At 39.1% G+C, this 22247-nt stretch overlaps 1 protein-coding gene and 4 non-coding genes across 6 annotated transcripts; 2 read left to right on the top strand and 3 right to left on the bottom strand.

Moving 5' to 3' along the window:
- Positions 1–1121: 1121 nt before the first annotated feature.
- Positions 1122–1330, top strand: LOC148057864 (small nucleolar RNA U3). Its single transcript, XR_015710359.1, has one exon. It is a non-coding gene; the product is annotated as a small nucleolar RNA U3 (small nucleolar RNA).
- A 1305-nt stretch (positions 1331–2635) lies between these two features.
- On the bottom strand, positions 2636–2845 carry LOC148057863 (small nucleolar RNA U3). The gene has a single exon (XR_015710357.1). It is a non-coding gene; the product is annotated as a small nucleolar RNA U3 (small nucleolar RNA).
- Positions 2846–3789: 944 nt separating this feature from the next.
- On the top strand, positions 3790–4002 carry LOC148057862 (small nucleolar RNA U3). The gene has a single exon (XR_015710362.1). It is a non-coding gene; the product is annotated as a small nucleolar RNA U3 (small nucleolar RNA).
- A 6456-nt stretch (positions 4003–10458) lies between these two features.
- On the bottom strand, positions 10459–10671 carry LOC148057861 (small nucleolar RNA U3). Its single transcript, XR_015710360.1, has one exon. It is a non-coding gene; the product is annotated as a small nucleolar RNA U3 (small nucleolar RNA).
- Positions 10672–13277: 2606 nt separating this feature from the next.
- LOC148057860 (major histocompatibility complex class I-related gene protein-like) lies at positions 13278–21053 on the bottom strand. 2 transcript variants are annotated; one of them, XM_087782725.1, is made up of 8 exons: positions 20916–21053; positions 19518–19784; positions 15679–15957; positions 15192–15482; positions 14932–15033; positions 14761–14778; positions 14572–14628; positions 13278–14482 (listed from the first exon to the last, which is right to left on the bottom strand). In XM_087782725.1, exons 1-7 carry the CDS (start codon positions 20965–20967, stop codon positions 14573–14575), a joined length of 1065 nt encoding a protein of 354 aa, XP_087638851.1. In that variant the 5' UTR covers positions 20968–21053; the 3' UTR covers positions 13278–14482; position 14572. The 2 variants fall into 2 exon arrangements, with proteins under 2 accessions (XP_087638851.1, XP_087638852.1); XM_087782726.1 differs by lacking the exon at positions 15679–15957.
- Between the last annotated feature and the right edge of the window lie 1194 nt (positions 21054–22247).

Below are 22247 nucleotides of genomic sequence, written 5' to 3'. Positions count from 1 at the left end.
ACTAGAAATTGTTCTTGATGATAGTTTATTGAAAATAATTCTTCTCACTTTTGTTTCTTTGTCAAGATGAAACATTAAACATTTCCACATGGTTGGTTTAAACACTCAATGTGAACATTTTGGTGCATGTGTTGAACTTTCATTTGGATTAATATGTAAGTTCACAGTATTGAGGGGAGGAATATGATCAGAGTGTTGGTTTTCCATTTTAAAAGTGTAAATATTGTCTCATTCTGCACTTTGTCCAGGACGAGAACACAGTCTTCTCTTTCAGTCAGACAAGCCTACTCTTGGGATGAAGGTTTTTGATCATCCATTGTGCCGACCAAGGCTTTTCTATGGTTTTCCACCAGTGTTTCCTCTTTCCTCTTGAGAACAGTGAGGCTCGAGGGTTTGAGGTTGATTTTAGTGGCACCAGAAGCTCCAACAAATCACTGGTTCCTCAACTGGTTGGCTCTACAACAAACTGAAGAAATGCTGACTCTGCTCTCTGTTCTAATGTTGACCACAAACTGTTCTTTGTAGTGTAGTTCACAGAAATAAATAATATTTTACTCAACATTATTCATTAAATGACATTTGTTTCTTATAATATTAACTTTACTCCATGTTTTGTAATAATGTAGGAACTTACTTTGAAAGCTTTATGGTTGATGTGTTTGATATAAACATACATTTCATGTTGTGTGTTTAATAGTGATGTGTTGATAAAGGCAAATGAAACAGTGTCATGTTGTTTAGAGGTCAGTAGGTGGCGCCATCAGTTTAAAAATGATGTGATGTTTCATTAGAAAAATTGTTCAAAACAATGGAGAATAGTGCAGAGACCGCCATCTAGTGGAAAAACAATGACACTGCTTCATGAAGAATACTTACAAAGTATATTATTAATTGACATTTGTTTATTCTAATATTGACTTTACGACGTGTGTTTTTTAAATAATGTAGAAACCTAGTTTGAAAGTATTGTGGTGCATGTGTTTGATTTGTAAATACATTTCAAGTTCTGTATTTAATGTGAATCACACAGTATCATGTTTGTTCAACTAAAATACAAAATCAACCATAACTATAATAGTTTGGTGTGAGGATGGAGTGTGATGTTGGTGCAGAGTTAAGTTAAATTAAGACTAAATTAAATTCCTATAGTTCTTAACTTAAGAAATGTGTTTGTAAAGTGTTTGGTGTCACTAACCATGATGAAGAGTTGTGATATTCCTTCCTGAGTGTGAAGCAGACAGAGAATAATGATTGACTTCATATGTTCTCTGTCATTGATGATCCTTACTGGTACTCCGCGAGCTACGCACGACGGTGAGCTCTGCGTTGGATCCGCTGCAGTTCGCCTACAGGCCAAAGATGGGGGTGGACGACGCCGTCATCTACCTGCAGCACCGGGCACTGACTCACCTGGAAGCCGCCGGTAGCACTGTGAGAGTCATGTTTTTTGACTTCTCAAGTGCTTTCAACACCATCCAGCCGGCGCTGCTAAGGAAGAAGATGGAGGACGCAGGAGTTGGGACACAGCTGGCAGCATGGACGATGGACTACCTCACCAACAGGCCGCAGTATGTGAGGCTGCAGGACTGCAGGTCTGAGGTGACCATCTGCAGCACCGGGGTGCCTCAAGGGACAGTGCTGTCACCTTTCCTTTTTTCCCTCTACACGGCGGACTTTACCTATGACTCCAGCAGCTGTCACCTCCAGAAGTTTTCTGACGACTCGGCCATTGTGGGCTGCGTGTCTGGGGGGGGCGAGCTGGAGTACAGGTCAGTCATCAAGGACTTTGTTGACTGGTGTGAGAGCAACTACCTTTGCTTAAACACCGGTAAGACAAGGGAGATGGTGATTGACTTCAGGAAAAAGTCCCCACCACATCAACCGGTGAGCATCCAGGGCTCGGACATTGAGCTGGTGGACAGCTTCAAATACCTGGGTGTTCACCTCAACAATAAACTGAACTGGTCCACACACATCAACGCCGTGTACAAGAAGGGCCGAAGTCGCCTCCACCTCCTGGGGAGACTGAGGTCCTTCGGAGTGTGCAGACCACTTTTAAGGACCTCTTATGACTCCGTGGTAGCCTCTGCTATCCACTACGCTGTGGTCTGCTGGGGAGCAGCAGCACGGACCGGGACAGGAAGAGACTGAACAGGCTGGTCACGAGGGCCGGCTCTGTCCTGGGCCGCTCGCTGGACTCGGTGGAGGAGGTGGGAGAGAGGAGGACACTCTCCAGACTATCCTCCATCAGGGACAACGCTCTTCACCCACTGCACCTGACCGTGGAGGAGCAGCTCCTTCAGTGGCTCAGGCACCCCCAGTGTAGGACGGAGCGTTATAGAAGGTCCTTCATCCCAACTGGTGTCAGGATATTTAACTCTCTACTTTAAATATCCTGATGCTAATCCGTAGTGTGTTTTTCTTCTCGTGTGCTTTTTATTTTATTTTTTTCCGTTTTTTATTTCTATTTTATTTTATTTTTATTCTATTTTATTTTGTTAATAGTGTCAAATTTCTAATTTTGTAAATAATTTGTATATTCTTAAGATTGTTTTATTTTGTATTATCTCTTTTATTATTTCTTTTTTCCTTGCACTTTATTTTTTTCAACTGCGCTGTTGTGAAAGTGTGTTTCCCCTCTGGGGATGAATAAAGCTTTTTCTATTTCTATTTCTATTTCTATCATCAATGACAGAGAATATATGAAGTGAATCATTATTCTCTGTCTGCTTCACACTCAGGAAGGAATATCACAACTCTTCATCATGGTTAGTGACACCAAACACTTTACAAACACATTTCTTAAGTTAAGAACTATAGAAATGATCCCTGAAAGTATAGTCTTAACTTAACTCTGCACCAACATCACGCTCCATCCTCACACCAAACTACTAAAGTGATGGTTTATTAAAAACATTTTTCATTCATTAAATTGCAAGTATATGAGCAAAAAAAGACTGTGTTTTAGAGTAAATACAAACATGAATGTAAAATGTATCTAAAAATGTAACTGACACTCCACAGTGACATTTACAGGAAGACTATACATTCATTAAAAAACACAATCAAGAAATACCTCATGAGAAGTGTTTGTTTATGAAACAAATTTAAAAAAGGTATTTGAATACTAATTTGGATTAAATAATATTTTACAAATAATTTGACTTTCTTTCTTTCTGAAATATTGTTCAAGTTATCTTTTTGTCCATTTTTAGTGTCTGTATGAAAAAAAAATCCAACAGTTGATCTTTGTCTTTTATTAAACTGCACTGTCAGTGAAGACATGTGACCATGTGATGTAGTTTCATTCTTTGACTGACAGCAGTTAAGACTATACTTTCAGGGATCATTTCTCTTCACTGGCTTCCAGTTTCTTTCAGGATCAACTTTAAAATTCTGGTTCTTACTTTCAGATCTATTCATGGTCAGGCTCCTCCTTACATCACTGATCTGATCCAGCCTTACACCCCAGCTCAGGCTCTGAGGTCTGTGGATCAGAATCTACTTATGGTTCCACGCACACGGCTCAGGGCCAGAGGAGAGAAATCTTTTCAGGCTGTTGCTCCTAAGCTTTGGAACGATCTTCTTCTCTCTTTGCTCTTGATGGACCTACTGACTCCTTTAAGAAACATCTTAAGACGTTTCTATTTGTTCAGGCTTTTCCTTGAATTTCTCGAACTCCTGTGTTGTTCTCAGTATTATCTTGATCTTTAAAGTATGTACTTTTTTGAGTATTGTTTTGATTGTCTAAGCGCTTTGTGACCCTGGTCTCGAAAAGCGCTATATAAATAAATATTACTTACTTACTTACTTACTATAGTTCTTAACTTAAGAAATGTGTTACTAAAGTGTTTGGTGTCACTAACCATGATGAAGAGTTGTGATATTCCTTCCTGAGTGTGAAGCAGACAGAGAATAATGATTCACTTCATATGTTCTCTGTCATTGATGATCCTTCTTTACTTCCTTGTGCAGTATTGAGAGGAATATGATCAGAGTGGTGATTGAATGTCAAAGTTAAACATAAACAATAAGCATTGTCAGGAGCATCTGGGTGAACATCAATGTGATGTTGAGAAGAAGCTCTCAATAGAACCTGATAAATTTACTAAATAACCCCCACAAACAGAGACATTTCTAAAGAATTCACATTTTAAACAAAGGGGTCAAGCATTCTTCCGTGATTTGGACCCGAAAGACGTGTTTCGAAGGACAGAGAAAACACCTGTAGCGGCGCAGACAACGAAGCTAGGAGCCAACATGGCCGACATGGATCTCATCCTGCAAGAACTGAGAGGGTTCTGACAGGAAAGTAAAACTCAATTTCAATCATTAAAAGAAGAGATGTCGGAGCTAAATACAAGGATGGAAGAGGCAGAGGGACGGATGGTGACGGCAGAAGAAAGGCTTCAGAACGTCGAGGAAGTTTATACGGAGATGCTAAAGCTACACGCGAGAGTCGAGGAGAAGATGGTGGACTTGGAAAGTCGATCTAGAAGAGAAAAGAAGAAAAGAATACGGATCTATGGCGTTCCGGAGGGGGCTGAGGAGTCATCCTCCATGATAACTTTTGTGGAGAACTTGCTTCGTGAAGGACTTGGGATGACAGAAAGCAGAGGAGCTGAGGATGGAGAGAGCGCACCGGTCCACTAGACCTCCATCATCGTCAAGTTTCTGAGTTTCTCAACGAAAGAGTCGATTCTTCCCAAGGTGTGGCAGAGCAGAGGATTCTCCTGGAAATCTAACCAAATAAACATGGATCAAGATTATCCTCCAGCCATCATCAAACAGCGGTGCGAGTATGCAGAGGTGCGCAAAGTCCTGAAGGAAAACCAAGTTCAATTTCAGACTCTCTTCACGGCCAGACTACGAGTGAAATACAAAGACGGAACCAGAACCTACGCTACAGTGGAGGAAGCAACGGAGGATCTGAGAAAATGGAGATACGACGTCACACTTGCATGTCAGTTCCTGAGACCCTCCTTTGAGAGTCACTCAAGTTGTTTATTAAGTTGAATGTAATATTGAGTTTGTTAGATTTTCTGGCTTTGTTTATTTGTTTTTGGTTTTTGAGGGGGGAGGGAGCATACCAGTTTTGTGAAATTGTTCAAAAAGGACACCAGTAATGGATAAAAGATCAATAAATATTGTTCCGTTCAATATTAACGGCGTACTCAACGCAGTTAAAAGGGCGAAGATATTGTCAAAACTTGAGAAAGATAAAATGCACATTGCTTTCTTACAAGAAACACATCTTGATGACATAGAACATGGTAAACTGAATAAATCGGGATTTAAACACGTCTATTATGCTTCTCACAGTTCAGGAAGAAGGAGGGGAGTGACAATCCTCATAAATAACACACTCAATTACCAGCACATCTCAGAGTATAAAGATAATGAAGGTAGATTTATAACAATTACAGGTAAAGTTGAAGATGATTTGGTGAGTTTCTTTAACGTGTATGTTCCACCTGGGAGTGACTAGTCCTTCTTTAAACGTTTACTTGAAATAATGACAACAAAAAGCCAAGGGATGTTGATTTGTGGGGGCGACTTCAATCTTCGACTTAACCCCAAAATGGACTCATCTAATGGCAAGTCAGACACAAGAGACCGCACAACTAAAAAAGTGGAAACGAATCAACAAAACATTCAGAAATGTTTCTTAAAATGTTATGAAAAGCTCTATTCTCAACCTCAAACAGCTAATGTCCACCAGATTGACAAATTATTATCCCATATTGAGCTTCTAATGGTTAACAATGAACAAAACTAAAAATTAACATAAAAAATGAACTTTGATCAGCAATTAAAAGATTAAAAGGAGGGAAATCCCCCTGAACAGATGGATTTACCTCCGAGTGGTGCAAAATAATGCAAGATCAACTAACTACTACACTCCTGAGAACATTTAACTGGGTTTTAGAACATAAAGTTGTACCTCATGGAGCGAGGCGATCATATCTGTCATTCCCAAAGAAGGGAAAGATAATATGGAATCTGGGAATTACTGTCCTGTGAGCGTTTTGAACATTAATCATAAACTGTCCACCTCCATACTAACAAGAAGAATTGAACCAATCTTACCTAAATTAATTCATGAGGACCAGACAGGCTTTGTTGGAAATAGACAAACTCAAGATAGCATCAGGAGAGCATTACACATTATAAGACAAGCTGGGAATCAAAACTTGGAAACGCTGTTACTGAGTCTGGACGCAGAAAAGGCGTTCGACTCAGTAAGTTGGTCATTTTTATATTAAGTTTTAGCAAAAATTGGATTTCATGATACTATAATTGATACTTTTGCAGCATTGTACAAAACACCAATGGCTAGAATTAAATGAATGGATATTTAACAAAATCATTTGTTCTGAAGAGAGGAAACTGACAGGGGTGTTGTGCGTCACTATTGTTTGCCATTTTCATAGAACCTCTGGGTCAATGGATAAGGCAGAGGACAGAAATCCAAGGAGTCATGATGTCCACGGGGGAGCAAAAGCTTGCGTTGTTTGCTGATGATTTATTGTTGACCATAACACAACCTTCTCAGACACAAGTGATGGAGATGCTAAAAGAATACGGTCTACTATCAGGCTACAAAATTAATATTGATAAAACCCAACTTCTAACACTGAACTATGACCCACCATGAAAAATCAGGAATATGTATAACTGGAAATGGGATGCAAAATTCTAATATTTAGGGGTGTCACTACCTAGAGACTTGCTGAGACTGTATGACATCAGCTATGGACCTTTGAGTGAAAGAATTAAGTTGGATTTACAAAGATGGGCAACTATACCATATTTAAATCTTCACTCAAGGATAGACTCCATCAGGATGAATATTCTGCCACGAATATTATATCATTTTCAATGTCTCCCGGTCAAAATTCCACCAAAACAATTTATAGAATGGGACAGATTAATTTCAAGATTTGTGTGGGAGGAGAACAAACCCAGGGTCAGATATAAAACACTGCAGTTAAGTAAAGAGAAGGGAGGTATGGGCCTGCCCTGCCTTCAACATTATTACCATGCAGCACAGTTGAGGCCCTTAATCTGTCTCTGTTCAAGATCTTACACTGCAGGTTGGAAGAACTTGGAAGGTTCTAGCGTAAATGGTGTTCCATTGATTGCTCTCATAGCAGAGAACAAGCTACAGGATGAAATGAAGGTTGCAGATCATACTTTTACTACTTACTCCTTTTTTACTACTATACTTTTTAAGGATTTTCCTAAAATCTTGGCAAGAATTGGTCAAGTCCTGCCACCTAGGGGATTCCCCGAGGATCTTGAGGTGGTGTGCTTTTGACTCCGATTTTGTGCCCAATAAAAGGGACGGCAGATTTAAGACTTGGATCTCAAAAGGTTTAACTGATTATCAATCATTTATTCACAAAGGGAATTTTCAGAGTTTTGAAAACCTTAAGAAAAAGAGGATTTTTACAGATACTTACAAGTCAGAAATTATTTTAATCAAAATTTGAAAAAGCCAATTGATGCATGTGGAAAAGGATTACTAGAGATTTTCATTTCATTATTGGAGGCAAATAATAGCAATAAAATAGTATCTAAATTGTACAAAGGAATTCGACAATCTAAACAAGAGAACACAGGATATATAAAGCAGCGATGGGAAAAAGATGGAGATATATCAATCACAAATGAGAGCTGGGAAAAAAATGTATCATCTACAATGGTTTTCAACAAGATCAAATACATGGCGGGAGTTCTGTTGGAAGAATATTATTCCATTTTTTATCTCACCCATTCAAAAATACACATGGGCACGGATGAAGCATGTTGGAGACTTTGCGGGTATAATGGAGCAAATCACTGGCATGTGTTTTGGAGCTGAAGTGGAATCAAAGCTTTTTGGACAGAGATCCACAGCCATTTAAACAACATTTTTGGTGTGAATCTTCCCTGTAAAGGTGAAAACATGTACCTGGGTGACTAACCAATAGAAAACTGTAATAATGGAGACAAGAAATTGCTTTTCATATTGTTGGCAGCAAGTAAAAAATGTATCACGAGGAAGTGGTTACAAGTTGAACCACCCACGACAGAACTGGATAGACATCGTTTACGACATCTATAAGATGGAGAAGTTATCCTTTGCACTCCAAACAGATATGAACAAGTTCTACGAGATATGGACCAAATGGACAGAATATGTCAAACCAATTAGAAGCAATTTAATTAAAGGAAATATGTCATTTTATTTTCCATATTTGCCCTGCTTCAATGCATTTATTGATTTTCTTTTTCTAACTCTTGAAAAATATAAGTATTTTGTAAAGTAACTAGTTTGATGGGTATGCTCCCTGGGGTGTGTTTTTTTTAAATATATTTTATTTTATTATTATTTCGCATTTCTTCATATATTTCATCTTTCTTTTCCACTCAATACTTTATACTTGAATGTACCATTTTGTTCTGAAAAATTAAATAAATTAAAAAAAATCCATTAGTATCGGTGGATCCAGATGGTAATGAGCAACAAACTCCAACAACAACAAAACCTCATAGGCAAAGATTAGAAGAAAAAGTTCAAGTTAACACTTAAATTCTTTAAAAAAGTTTAAAATCAATCATTGTGGACAACTTGTGTTATAGTAGCTCTATTTTACAAAGTATTTCAGCACCAACTGTATTTAAATTGATGTCATGTCATTTCCCAACTTTTAATGAACGACTTTAGAATGACCTTCAGTGGAGAAACAACACAAACTTTCACCAAGGAAGGTCACATTACTTCTTCCCAAGTATTTTATTTAAACCGAAGAACTTTGATGTTTCTTGGGCTGGAGTCGAACCCACAACTGGATCACAACCACCAGAACAATTGTACTGAAAGCAAGAGTGTTCTGAACTTGACAATCCTTGAGCAGTTCTATCTAGATTCCATTTGAAATGGTGTCTCAAAGCATTTGTTTCGTTTCTCGACAATCGATTAAATGATTTGTTCCAAAAATTGATTTTTTTTTTACTCATGAATTGAGCAGAGTGCAGGAGCAGAAAATTCAAATGCCAAACAATTCATATACAAGGGCCTTAAAAGATCTCCATGATCCAGAACATCACTAGAACTAAATGATAAAAGTTGAATGCAAACTTTTTTAATTATTCAGATTAAGACCCTGTAAATATTTACAATTGGTTTAATCTTCAATCAACATGTTCATTTAAATTACAAGGTAAAGCTCTGTCTAAATACAGCAGTGATACAGGAGGGATTGATTTTGTCTTGACCTTTATTTTTCATTGTTTTATGTGTTTTTTTTGTTTCTATATGTACACTCTGTTGTTGTTGTTTCTTTGGTATTGCAATAGATTATTTTTCTGAATTTACTGTCTCTTGAAAAAAAAAGAAAAAAAAAGAGCATATACGTAACATTGCTGTGTCTGCATATTTACATAGTTGCCTTTACATCAGACCAACATTGCCTGGAATGCCTGTATTGCATACTTGTGCTCGATACAAATATTTTAAATTGAAAAAGTAATATCACGCTCCTCAAGAATTTATCAGCAGGATTCTACATACATAGAACACATTTAATACTTGATGGTCAGACAAAACTGAGTTCTGAGGAGAGACATTTGTTGTTTTAACTTCAGGTCTGTTTGCTAGAACAAGATCTAAGGTGTGGTTGAAACAGTGAGTCAGGGCCAAGAGATCCATAAAATCCTCCTATAGAGAGTGTCACATGTCTTTGTAGAACCATGGAAACAAAAATAACCTGTTGATTTTGAAACCGTGTGAAACGTACAAAGTATGTTTGTCTCATATATGGGCAATAAAATCAACCGCTATCAGTGAAAAAATGATAATGCAGAGAATAATGATTCACTTCATATGTTCACTGTCATTGATGATCAGCGCTATATAAATACAAATGACTTACTTCTTTACTTCCTTTAGGAGTATTGAGAGGAGGAATACGATCAGAGTGGTTGTTTGTTCTGCTAAATGGTAAAAGCAATTTAGTTCAGGTGAAATACTAATTTTCTACTCAGCCTCATGTTGTTCAACAGTTGTGATTCATTTTAGAATAATGGGTTCCTTTTCAGAGTTATAGTAAAAAAAATGTTTGTTCATTTTAAAGAAGCAAATGACGCTCAATGGTCTTTGTCCACATCTTGTTCCAAAATGACAAACTTAAAATATCCAAATACTAGTGATGGTCTGGTGAAGCTTCATGAAACAGTGTCTTTTCATTTTTCCAGAACAATTGTTGTCGTCAAGGCTTCAGTACAAGAGAGATGTTACAGACGAGCACCACAGAGGTTTGGATATTTTTTAATATCAATTTCAACAAAGACAAAAAGACCTACAAACTATAGTCTTTACATTAATATGAAAATACATTTTTATTTTTGTTAAAAGTTATAAAGAATTACATTAAAAATGTCACTTAATAGTATATTGTCTTGAACACAACAACCACTCTGATCATATTCCTCTCAATACTGCACAAGGAAGTAAAGAAGGATCATCAATGACAGAGAACATATGAAGTGAATCATTATTCTCTGTCTGCTTCACACTCAGGAAGGAATATCACAACTCTTCATCATGGTTAGTGACACCAAACACTTTACAAACACATTTCTTAAGTTAAGAACTATAGAAATGATCCCTGAAAGTATAGTCTTAACTTAACTCTGCACCAACATCACACTCCATCCTCACACCAAACCATTACAGTGACGGATGCATAGTTTTTGAATTTTAAAATGTTACTGTCATTCATTTGATTTCAAAGATATGAGACTAGAAAACATACTTTGTAGTTTCATAGTTTATACACAACATGTATTTATAATCAAAAGGTTATCTCTGTAACCAAGGTTCTACAATGATGTGTGACACTCTATATGATGATATATATGATTCTATGGATAACCTCTCTTGACCCTGACTCTGAAAAAGAACGATGCATTCACCAATGCTTTCCATGTGACCTGCACTGAAACACACCAGTAATATATTCATGCAGCCTGGTGCTTGAATCATGTCAAGTTATAATTGTTGTTGACTTTAACATCCATGTGGATATGGTTCATGACAGCTTGACAACTACGTTCAATTCCATAATAGAATCAATTGTCTTGATTGTTGACTGTTTCAACCACACCTTAGATCTAGTTCTAGCAAACAGACCCTGAAGTTAAAAATCGCAAATGTTTCTCCTCAGAACTCAGTTAATCTGACCATTAAGTATTAAATTGTTAAAAACAAAGGAAGGAACGAAGTGGAGAGACTGCCATCTAATGGACTCTGAAAATAATGACACTGCTTCATGAAGCTTCATCAGAACATCTCTGCTCTTCTGGTCACATCAGCCTGTCACAGAGATCAGGGATTAGTTTTGCTGGAGTTCCCTGTCAGAGACTCACACAATCCTCAGGTCTGGGTTTATTTCTTTTAAGTCTTTGTCAGTTTACTTCTCCTCTGGATCCACAACTTGAATACTGGGTATGATTTTTGACCTCTTGTGTCCCGGCAGCTCCAGGTTCTGCTCCGTGATGCTGCTTTCATCCTCAGAATCCCACGACTCTGAAGAGTCTACATACATAGTCACTCTCAGACCCACTTAGTTCCACCAACGCCACCTCCTGAAGATGTTCACACAAGTCATGAGATTTAGAGTGAGCTCCACGTTTGAATTCAAGAACACAAATCAACACTAACCATCTCAACTCTTCCATCTGCTGCTTCAGTCTCTTGTCTTCTCTGCCATTTGTGGAAGGAAACTCTGCAGCCGGCTCAGAGAAACATCTGTATATATTGATGTATCAACTTTTTCTCACACCCCGAGTGGTTTGTAAACATGCAAGACGGACATAAACGATGTATTTCAAACAGGAAATTATACTTTTATTTTGTCCATCAGTCTGAGGCGACCTACCTGAGCGACGTGGCGGCAGATAAAGGCGAGGAGGAGCCGTGCAGAAGCTGACCCGTCCAGTGCAGCTGCCAGGACCAGACCTCAGCTCTGTCCTGTGACGACTGCAGAGCTAATGGCTTCAGCCACACACACACTCTGGAGAAGGAACGTTCACCATCTCTAAACGCTTTATCTGACTTGTCGTGAATCCAACTATGAACATGTGACTGAGAACGACTACGACTTCCTGTTGACGATCTATTCTATTTCCTGTGATTCTGGTGAAACGTGTGCCTGAGAATGTTTTCTGTCTGAATTGTGGAACTAAAGCATTTGCTCAGTCTTCACCAGGACCAGATTAAAAGTATCTTGTATCACAGTTGTCTTGGTTTGGACCTGCATGATGATGAACTCACGTTTGTAAATGACTTGTAACGTAACACATCCATATCACAGCAAATAAAAAAACACGTCTTGACCAGCGGTGGACAATTTATAATGAGGTCAAATTAAATACTGTTGACGAAACAAAATGTAGAATAAAAAACGAAATTAATCTAAACTGTGATCATTGCCATGAAATTAAAACAACTATATCAGGTTATTTTATTATGCATTACAAACAATTGTAAACATTAAACAATATAGCTTAATACAAGGGAAAATACATTTGAACAAGAGTTGTGTTTGATGTTAAAATGAAAACGTTTTTTCAATTATAAAAATGTTGACTTAGGTGAGCGACTCACAGCTAGGGGGCGATCTAGGTGGATTGTTGTGGTGTCCTCTTCCACGCTGCAAACAGAAAGCAGTTGAGTGCAGTGAGGGCGTGACACACAAGTCTCATAGAGGCACACCTGACTGGTGCAGGTGCTCGGGGGGCGGAGTCAAACATCCACACTGGGCGTCTCACCACACCTGTCCAAATGTGTCGTCAGTGTTGCACATTTGAGCTCTGGCGGGATCTAAGATGGCGGCACAGGTGTGGCGTGAGATCGGCGTCTCATGGTTGTGTAACCTGATGAAGTTTGACTTGAGAGAAGCAGGTCAGAGAGCAAACCTCCACAAACACATTCAGCCGACTCAGCAGGAAACTTTGAATCAAGTTTCTACATGTGAATTGTCGGCACAAGCTCTTCTGGATTTTTCTTCTACACAAAAGTGGACACAACTTATGTGCACCTGTTCAGCACAAGACGAGTTGATCAAAGCAATACAGTCATATTTAGGACATGAGTTGATCAGGAAACAGAAGGAGAGGTCAGAGATGTTGACCTTTCATAACAGCTGCACAAATGGATTCTTTCTGAGCCTCCACTGACCCTCAATGACAAGTGACTTTACTGAACATTTGGAGTCCAAACACATGTGGACGTTTTCTGTCCATTTATTTGAAGATCAAAACACACAAGAAATGAAGCAGCAGTTCAACTATGTTTGACAAGATTCTTCACCTCTGACATCACAACTGACGCTTCATTAACTAGTGTCTACACACCAGGAAGAAAACACACAAACTATTACATGAACACAAAACTGTCTGTGCGTGTACTTGTGTGTGTGTGTGTATGTGTGTGTGTGTGTCTACACATTCATAAATTTGTCAATGTGTGTCTGATTTTTTTTCCGTTTTGGTTTTTGCATGTTTGTACTTCTGTTTGTTATTTGATCAGAATCAGAATCAGAATCAGAAAACCTTTATTAGTCCCGCGAGGGGAAATTCGGTTTAACAGCAGCAAGAGAAATAAAAACACCCAGAAATAAAAACGAGAAATAGAATAAAAGATAAATCTGCGCTATATAATATATACACAATCATATTTACATAAATAACAATCTTTTATTTGTGTGTGCGCCTATTTTCAGGTTTGTTCAACTGTTTCCGTGAGTGTGTTTGGGCATGTGTGCCTGATTTTGTGTGTCAGTACCTGTTTTTAGACTCTGTTTGTCTGTATATATTTTCCGTGTGTGTATCATTTTGTCTACAGAGACATCTGTGTGTGTGCGTTAGTTATTGTGTGTTAGTGCTTTTGTTGCGCCAGAGAAGCATGTGTTTAAGTATTTATGTGTGTGCATTTCTGTGTAGTAGTAAAGCACATGTGTGTGTGTTTGTCATTGTGTGTGATTGCTTTTTTGTGTGTGTGCGTGTTTGTGCATTTTTTGCTTTGGTAAAGCATTCGTGTGTGTTTGCAGTTGTTTGTGAGTGCATTTTTGTGTGTCAAAGATGCATGTGTGTGCATCCTTGTGTGATGGTGAAGCATGTGTGTGTTTGTGTGTGATTGTGAGTGAGTGCATTATTGTGTTTTAGAGAAGCATGTTTGTGAGTGTTTGTGTGTGTGCATTTATTTGTGTTAAAGTGAAGCATGTGTGTGAGTGTTTGTGTGTGTGAGTGTATTTGTGTGGTACAGAATCGTGTGTGTGCATTTATCTGTGTGTGTGTGTAGTTTTCATAACGGCTCAGATCACATGACATCCTGATGTGAGTTTCAAACACATTTCCAGTGAAGGAACAAAGATCAGCAGCTCTGACGTCTGCAGAGTCTCAGAAGAAAAAGACGTTTCTTGGTCGATTCCTCCTGAAACACGGAGACAGAAAAATGTATCAACTTGTAAAATCATGCGTGAAGTGAGTCTTGAAGAAAAGTGACAATTATCATCCACTGACTTTAGTCTCTGTCCACGGGCGGATCCTTCAGATGGTCCAGCTCCGAGCTGGGGGCCGCTGTAAGATCACAAACCCTGTTAGCTTGTGTGCTTCTCACCAGCAGATGAAACTAGTGTCAACACTGATGCTAGCATGCTAGCACTCTGTCACATGGTCAACATCTGAGCTGAGACAAGATCATGTACTTACAAGACGAGTCAGAGTCGCCTGAAATGGAAAGAAAGAGGACAAATTACACCTGAAGAAGATGAACATAGAAGAGTTCCTCTGACCTCTTCTCATCTCTGCTGACCTTCTTTGACCTTCTATTCTTTCTCTCCAGTATCTGGAGATGATCTGGATCAAATCACAAACTCTCACCTTTCTTCTTCTTCTTGTAGATGAAGTATCCAACCACTGTGAGCACCAGAGCGGAGGCAGCGACGGCGGCCATGATGATGTACAAGGTCAGGAAAGTCCTGGCTGTGGATGGAGAGCAAAGTAAGTGGAGACATGATCAGGTGACCAGTGTTAGAGACGTGGTGGGGCCTCATTCAGCAGATCCATGCTGACCACACCTGGACTCTCATCTGGATGAAAGAAACCTCTGGAGACACCAAGAAGGTTCTGAAGACTCTTACCGTTGGTCAGGATGTTTGACGGATCCAGTTTGGTGACCACGTCTTCCGGAATGCCGTCCAGTTGAAACACACACTCGTACCTGGACCAGTCGTCAGACGGGAGTTTCAGGTCCACCATGTTCTGGAAGGTTCCGTCAGGGTTGGGGAGGATCTCTCCGTGTTCCACGTCCTCGTGCAGCTCCTCTCCGTCTTTGGTCCAGAACAACATGGCTCTGTCGGGGTAGAAGCCTGTAGCGTGGCAGGTGACCGGAGAGCTGGCTGTCTTCTGGAGGAGAGACACTCGTGGACGCTCTGAAGGGAGAGACACCACACTTCAGAGAGAAAGTCAAAGGATGGACAGAGAATGAAGGAGAGGAGGAGGAGGGAGGACAGGGGTGGAGGTGAGGAAAAGAAGGTAAGAGGAGAGAGAGAGAGAGAGGACATGAGGAGAGAGAGGAGGGAGAGAAGGAGGAAAGAGAGAAGAAGGAGAAGAAGGTCATGGAACTACCTGTTCTCATCAAGGTTTTGCTCCCAAACTTCACAAAGTTCTTCAGTTCATTTGGACATTGCTGGGTGTAATAGAACTGATTATATTTATTCAAGCCTTCATCCTGGTCCAACTTGTGTTTGGTGATGACGGCCTGAGGACTCGGAGCGACCCAGGTCAGAGTCTGAAGGTCAAACACGATGAAGTCTTCTCCATCATAGCCGTACTGTTCATAACCTTTGACCTCTCCAGTCTCATCGTCCCACTCACAACCGTTCATCCTCTGAAAGATGTGAACACCTGAGAGAGAAACCAGAGTGAGACCTGATCTACTCCACTGTTTAATACTCCCCTGTGATCTACTCCACTGTTTAATACTCCACTGTGATCTACTCCACTGTTTAATACTCCACTGTGATCTACTCCACTGTCTAATACTCCACTGTGATCTACTCCACTGTTTAATACTCCACTGTGATCTACTCCACTGTTTAATACTCCACTGTGATCTACTCCACTGTTTAATACTCCACTGTTTAATACTCCACTGTGATCTACTCCACTGTTTAATACTCCACTGTGATCTACTCCACTGTTTAATACTCCACTGTGATCTACTTCACTGTTTAATACTCCACTGTGGTCTACTCCACTGTTTAATACTCCACTGTGATCTACTCCACTGTTTAATACTCCACTGTGATCTACTTCACTGTTTAATACTCCACTGTGGTCTACTCCACTGTTTAATACTCCACTGTGGTCTACTCCACTGTTTAATACTCCACTGTGATCTACTCCACTGTTTAATACTCCACTGTGATCTACTCCACTGTGATCTACTTCACTGTTTAATACTCCACTGTGATCTACTCCACTGTTTAATACTCCACTGTGATCTACTTCACTGTTTAATACTCCACTGTGGTCTACTCCACTGTTTAATACTCCACTGTGATCTACTCCACTGTTTAATACTCCACTGTGATCTACTTCACTGTTTAATACTCCACTGTGGTCTACTCCACTGTTTAATACTCCACTGTGATCTACTCCACTGTGATCTACTCCACTGTTTAATACTCCACTGTGATCTACTCCACTGTTTAATACTCCACTGTGATCTACTCCACTGTTTAATACTCCACTGTGATCTACTTCACTGTTTAATACTCCACTGTGGTCTACTCCACTGTTTAATACTCCACTGTGATCTACTCCACTGTTTAATACTCCACTGTGATCTACTCCACTGTGATCTACTTCACTGTTTAATACTCCACTGTGGTCTACTCCACTGTTTAATACTCCACTGTGATCTACTCCACTGTTTAATACTCCACTGTGATCTACTCCTCTGTTTAATACACCACTGTGGTCTACTCCACTGTGATCTACTTCACTGTTTAATACTCCACTGTGATCTACTCCACTGTGATCTACTTCACTGTTTAATACTCCACTGTTTAATACTCCACTGTGATCTACTCCTCTGTTTAATACACCACTGTGGTCTACTCCACTGTGATCTACTTCACTGTTTAATACTCCACTGTGATCTACTCCACTGTTTAATACTCCACTGTGATCTACTCCACTGTTTCATTCTCCACTGTGATCTACTCCACTGTGATCTGCCTCACTGTTTAATACTCCACTGTGATCTACTCCACTGTGATCTACTCCACTGTTTAATACTCCACTGTGATCTACTCCACTGTTTCATTCTCCACTGTGATCTACTCCACTGTTTAATACTCCACTGTGATCTACTCCACTGTTTAATACTCCACTGTGATCTACTCCACCGTTTAATACTCCACTGTGATCTACTCCACTGTTTAATACTCCACTGTGATCTACTCCACTGTTTCATTCTCCACTGTGATCTACTCCACTGTTTAATACTCCACTGTGGTCTACTCCACTGTTTAATACTCCACTGTGATCTACTCCACTGTGATCTACTCCACTGTTTAATACTCCACTGTGATCTACTCCACTGTTTAATACTCCACTGTGGTCTACTCCACTGTTTAATAATCCACTGTGATCTACTCCACTGTGATCTACTTCACTGTTTAATACTCCACTGTGGTCTACTCCACTGTTTAATACTCCACTGTGGTCTACTCCACTGTTTAATAATCCACTGTGATCTACTCCACTGTGATCTACTCCACTGTTTAATACTCCACTGTGGTCTACTCCACTGTTTAATACTCCACTGTGGTCTACTCCACTGTTTAATACTCCACTGTGATCTACTCCACTGTGATCTACTCCACTGTTTCATACTCCACTGTGATCTACTTCACTGTTTAATACTCCACTGTGGTCTACTCCACTGTTTAATACTCCACTGTGGTCTACTCCACTTTTTAATACTCCAATGTGATCTACTCCACTGTTTAATACTCCACTGTGGTCTACTCCACTGTTTAATACGCCACTGTGGTCTACTCCACTGTTTAATACTCCACTGTGATCTACTCCACTGTTTAATACTCCACTGTGGTCTACTCCACTGTTTAATACTCCACTGTGGTCTACTCCACTGTTTAATACTCCACTGTGATCTACTCCACTGTTTCATTCTCCACTGTGATCTACTCCACTGTTTAATACTCCACTGTGGTCTACTCCACTGTTTAATACTCCACTGTGGTCTACTCCACTGTTTCATACTCCACTGTGGTATACTCCACTGTTTAATACTCCACTGTGATCTACTCCACTGTTTAATACTCCACTGTGGTCTACTCCACTGTTTAATACTCCACTGTGGTCTACTCCACTCTTTAATACGCCACTGTGATCTACTCCACTGTTTCATTCTCCACTGTGATCTACTCCACTGTGATCTACCTCACTGTTTAATACTCCACTGTTTAATACTCCACTGTGGTCTACTCCACTGTTTAATACTCCACTGTGATCTACTCCACTGTTTAATACTCCACTGTGATCTACTCCACTGTGATCTACTCCACTGTTTAATACTCCACTGTGATCTACTCCACTGTTTAATACTCCACTGTGATCTACTCCACTGTTTAATACTCCACTGTGATCTACTCCACTGTGATCTATTCCACTGTTTAATACTCCACTGTGATCTACTCCACTGTTTAATACTCCACTGTGGTCTACTCCACTGTTTAATACTCCACTGTGATCTACTCCACTGTGATCTACTTCACTGTTTAATACTCCACTGTGGTCTACTCCACTGTTTAATACTCCACTGTGATCTACTCCACTGTTTAATACTCCACTGTGGTCTACTCCACTGTTTAATACTCCACTGTGGTCTACTCCACTGTTTAATACTCCACTGTGATCTACTCCACTGTTTAATACTCCACTGTGATCTACTCCACTGTTTAATACTCCACTGTGATCTACTCCACTGTTTAATACTCCACTGTGATCTACTCCACTGTTTAATACTCCACTGTGATCTACTCCACTGTTTAATACTCCACTGTGATCTACTCCACTGTTTAATACTCCACTGTGATCTACTCCACTGTTTAATACTCCACTGTGATCTACTCCACTGTTTAATACTCCACTGTGATCTACTCCACTGTTTAATACTCCACTGTGGTCTACTCCACTGTTTAATACTCCACTGTGATCTACTCCACTGTGGTCTACTCCACTGTTTAATACTCCATTGCGATCTACTCCACTGTTTAATACTCCACTGTGATCTTCTCTCCTTCTCTGAACTTGTATGATCTACTCCAGTTTCCTCCTCTGATCTACTCTGTATACAAGATTGATGGTTCAGGATGTAAAAAGGTTGAACATGATTCAGTTTAAGGTCAAACATTGATTTAAAGACAACAAACCTCCAGTTTGGTTGAATCTCTGTTTTACTATTTCAATGTTGATCTTCTGGGCCTGCTGATGGTTATTTAAGATATTTGTCTCTCTCTCCCAGTACTGAGGATCATCTGCTGTGACCTGGATCATCCAGTCTTGTTTGGGTACATTTCTCCTGGTGTTGCTGTCGTAGTGTTCCACTTCAACTCCGTCCACATAAGTGACACAAACAAACTCTGGGAAGTTTTTAACTCCAGCAGACGCAGTGATGAAAAACTGCATCGTGTGAATCACTGTGAGACACAAAAACAAAGTTTAGATCTTCTCTGGTTCTGATGACACAACGTTGTGATGCAGCAGAACAATCACATCTTCTACAAAGACAAAGAGGTGAAGAACAGAGGGACAGTCAGCAGTGACACAAAGTTCACGTCCACACACGGACACCAGCAGAACATCCTTCACACTTCACTCTCCAAGAACCCTGGCTAACTGGGACACAACTATAGAAGAAGAAGAAGAAGAAACGATTAATATTAATAACAATCTGAAATGTAATAAATATTCATAATAAAACAAATAAGGAATAAAGAGAATTAAAAGAATAAATGGATGAATTAAGAAGAAACAGGAGCAACAATGTTGAAAAAGATCAAACAACTAAATTGAAATTGTTTTTAAAAAACGCATAGATAATAAAATATTAAAACCAAGTTCATGGAACAAATCGAAGAATGATTGATAGAATAAAGATCATTGAAGGACATTAAGGTTAATGATGAACTTAAATAACATGAGTTTATATCAGTTTATAAATAACATGTTTCTGAAGATTACTGTTCAACATGATTGTAAATGTTTCATTTAGATATTTTAAGTCCAAACACAAGTTCAGAGCAGCTGCTTCACTGAGTTGCTCCAATAAACTGTGAGATGTGATAATATGTTGAAGTGAGCTGAGCTACAAGGTTGTCTGAACATGCGCACTTAAGAAATGCGACACTTTCTTTGTTTTTATTTCCTCATTTTAGTTCATGATAGACTTGTTTACTAAAGTCAAATCAATGAAAATTGTAAAAGCTCTTCTTGTGAGTCAATGAATCTCCTGATGGCAGCATCGTTTAAAAACAAGTGATCAGCTCATGAAGCAAAACTCTGGAGTCACTTTCTGTTCAGCGTCAAACAAGTTCCTCCGTCAATCAACAGAAGTGACTCAACAGCGCCACCAGGTGAGCACCTGACATTGAGCTCGGATCTACTTTTCTGTGTACGACTTCTTCACGGTTCTGAGATGAAAAGTGAATCAGTGAAACACTTTGACTCCTCTGAGAGTGAAAAGGTCATGAAGGTTGTAGTGAAGAGTATTTGGAGAAATAAAAGGTGACGCAGGTGTGAACACATGAAAGTGGAGGAAGGAGACTCACTCGCAGTTGAGCTGTGGATCCACACAACAAGCACAAACAACACCTTCTTCATCTTCAGCTCTTTTCTGGAGACTAGGATCCAACAAGTCTTCAGGTCGACGAACGAAGTACAAGTGAAAGTAAACAACAGACGCAGGAAGAAATATCTGAGCCAATGAGGATTCAGTGTGACGTCACGTCCAGATGGAAAGTCAAAGTAAACCAAACATGTTATTACGACTATTTTCTGTGACAAAAACTCCACTTTAAACTTTATTATTATTTCTTAGAGTCGTTCTTCTGAACCTTAAAGTCACGCAGAATGTGAACTATGGAATACCAGGAGTGTCAAATTAAAGTGAAGAGAAATAAAAGTGGATTGAATTGCTTTTTATTTTGACATATATATGTATAAACTTTCTTTCCTTCCTTTCTATTCTCTTTTATTCAGAAAAAAAGTTTTTCTAAAATATTACTATGAAAGTAAAAAATAAACGAGTTTTTTGTGGAGACGAGAAAAGCTTCTAGTTCCCTCTAGTGGTTCAAACATGACATTGAGCTCAAACAGTAAATACATTTGAATGATTTTCAGTCATTTTCATCAATTCAAGAACCATTTTTATCATTATTTTACGGACAGACTTTCTGTAGTTAAAAAAACACTTGAACTATCTTCAGTTCCCTCCTGGTCAGTGAGCTCTTGGTGCTCTACGATCTCTCCAACATTGTATGGTCTCACAGGAAGTAAAACTGCCTGTTCTTGGTACTATTTACCCACAAACCTTAGCATGAACTGGCCCTCAAAAGTAAACCTGTCAGAGAAAGTAAAGGTCTCAGGCAACAGCAGGTTGAAAGTGGGGATATAAGCAGTGGAGAAAATAAAAAAAGTAACTTTCAGGTTGAATTATAGAATTAAAATATATCATTTTTACTTAAAGTATACAATATTTGATTGTTTTTTTAGTTGATAAATCTCATACAGAAATAAAGTTGTCTAATAAGCTACATTATTTAACTTCATCAAAATGTCTTTAAATCCATTTTAATTAACATTTTCAATCAGGTTTTGTTTTTACACACAAATAAATGTGATCAGTATCCGTTCATGGTGATTGTCCTTATCTGCCACAATGATTCTTCCCTGACTGAATATCTTTTGAGCGTGTTGTGTTGAGTCTGTAATGCTGCCAACAAAGTTATGAATCTACAAGTTTCCTGACACACTTCGACTAGAAATTGTTCTTGATGATAGTTTATTGAAAATAATTCTTCTCACTTTTGTTTCTTTGTCAAGATGAAACATTAAACATTTCCACATGGTTGGTTTAAACACTCAATGTGAACATTTTGGTG

Source organism: Callionymus lyra, unplaced genomic scaffold, assembly GCF_982586985.1.
Source record: "Callionymus lyra unplaced genomic scaffold, fCalLyr1.hap1.1 HAP1_SCAFFOLD_454, whole genome shotgun sequence".
Taxonomy (NCBI): domain Eukaryota; kingdom Metazoa; phylum Chordata; class Actinopteri; order Syngnathiformes; family Callionymidae; genus Callionymus; species Callionymus lyra.
The sequence above is the reverse complement of the archived record's forward strand: the minus strand, read 5'-3'. Positions and strand labels throughout refer to the sequence as shown.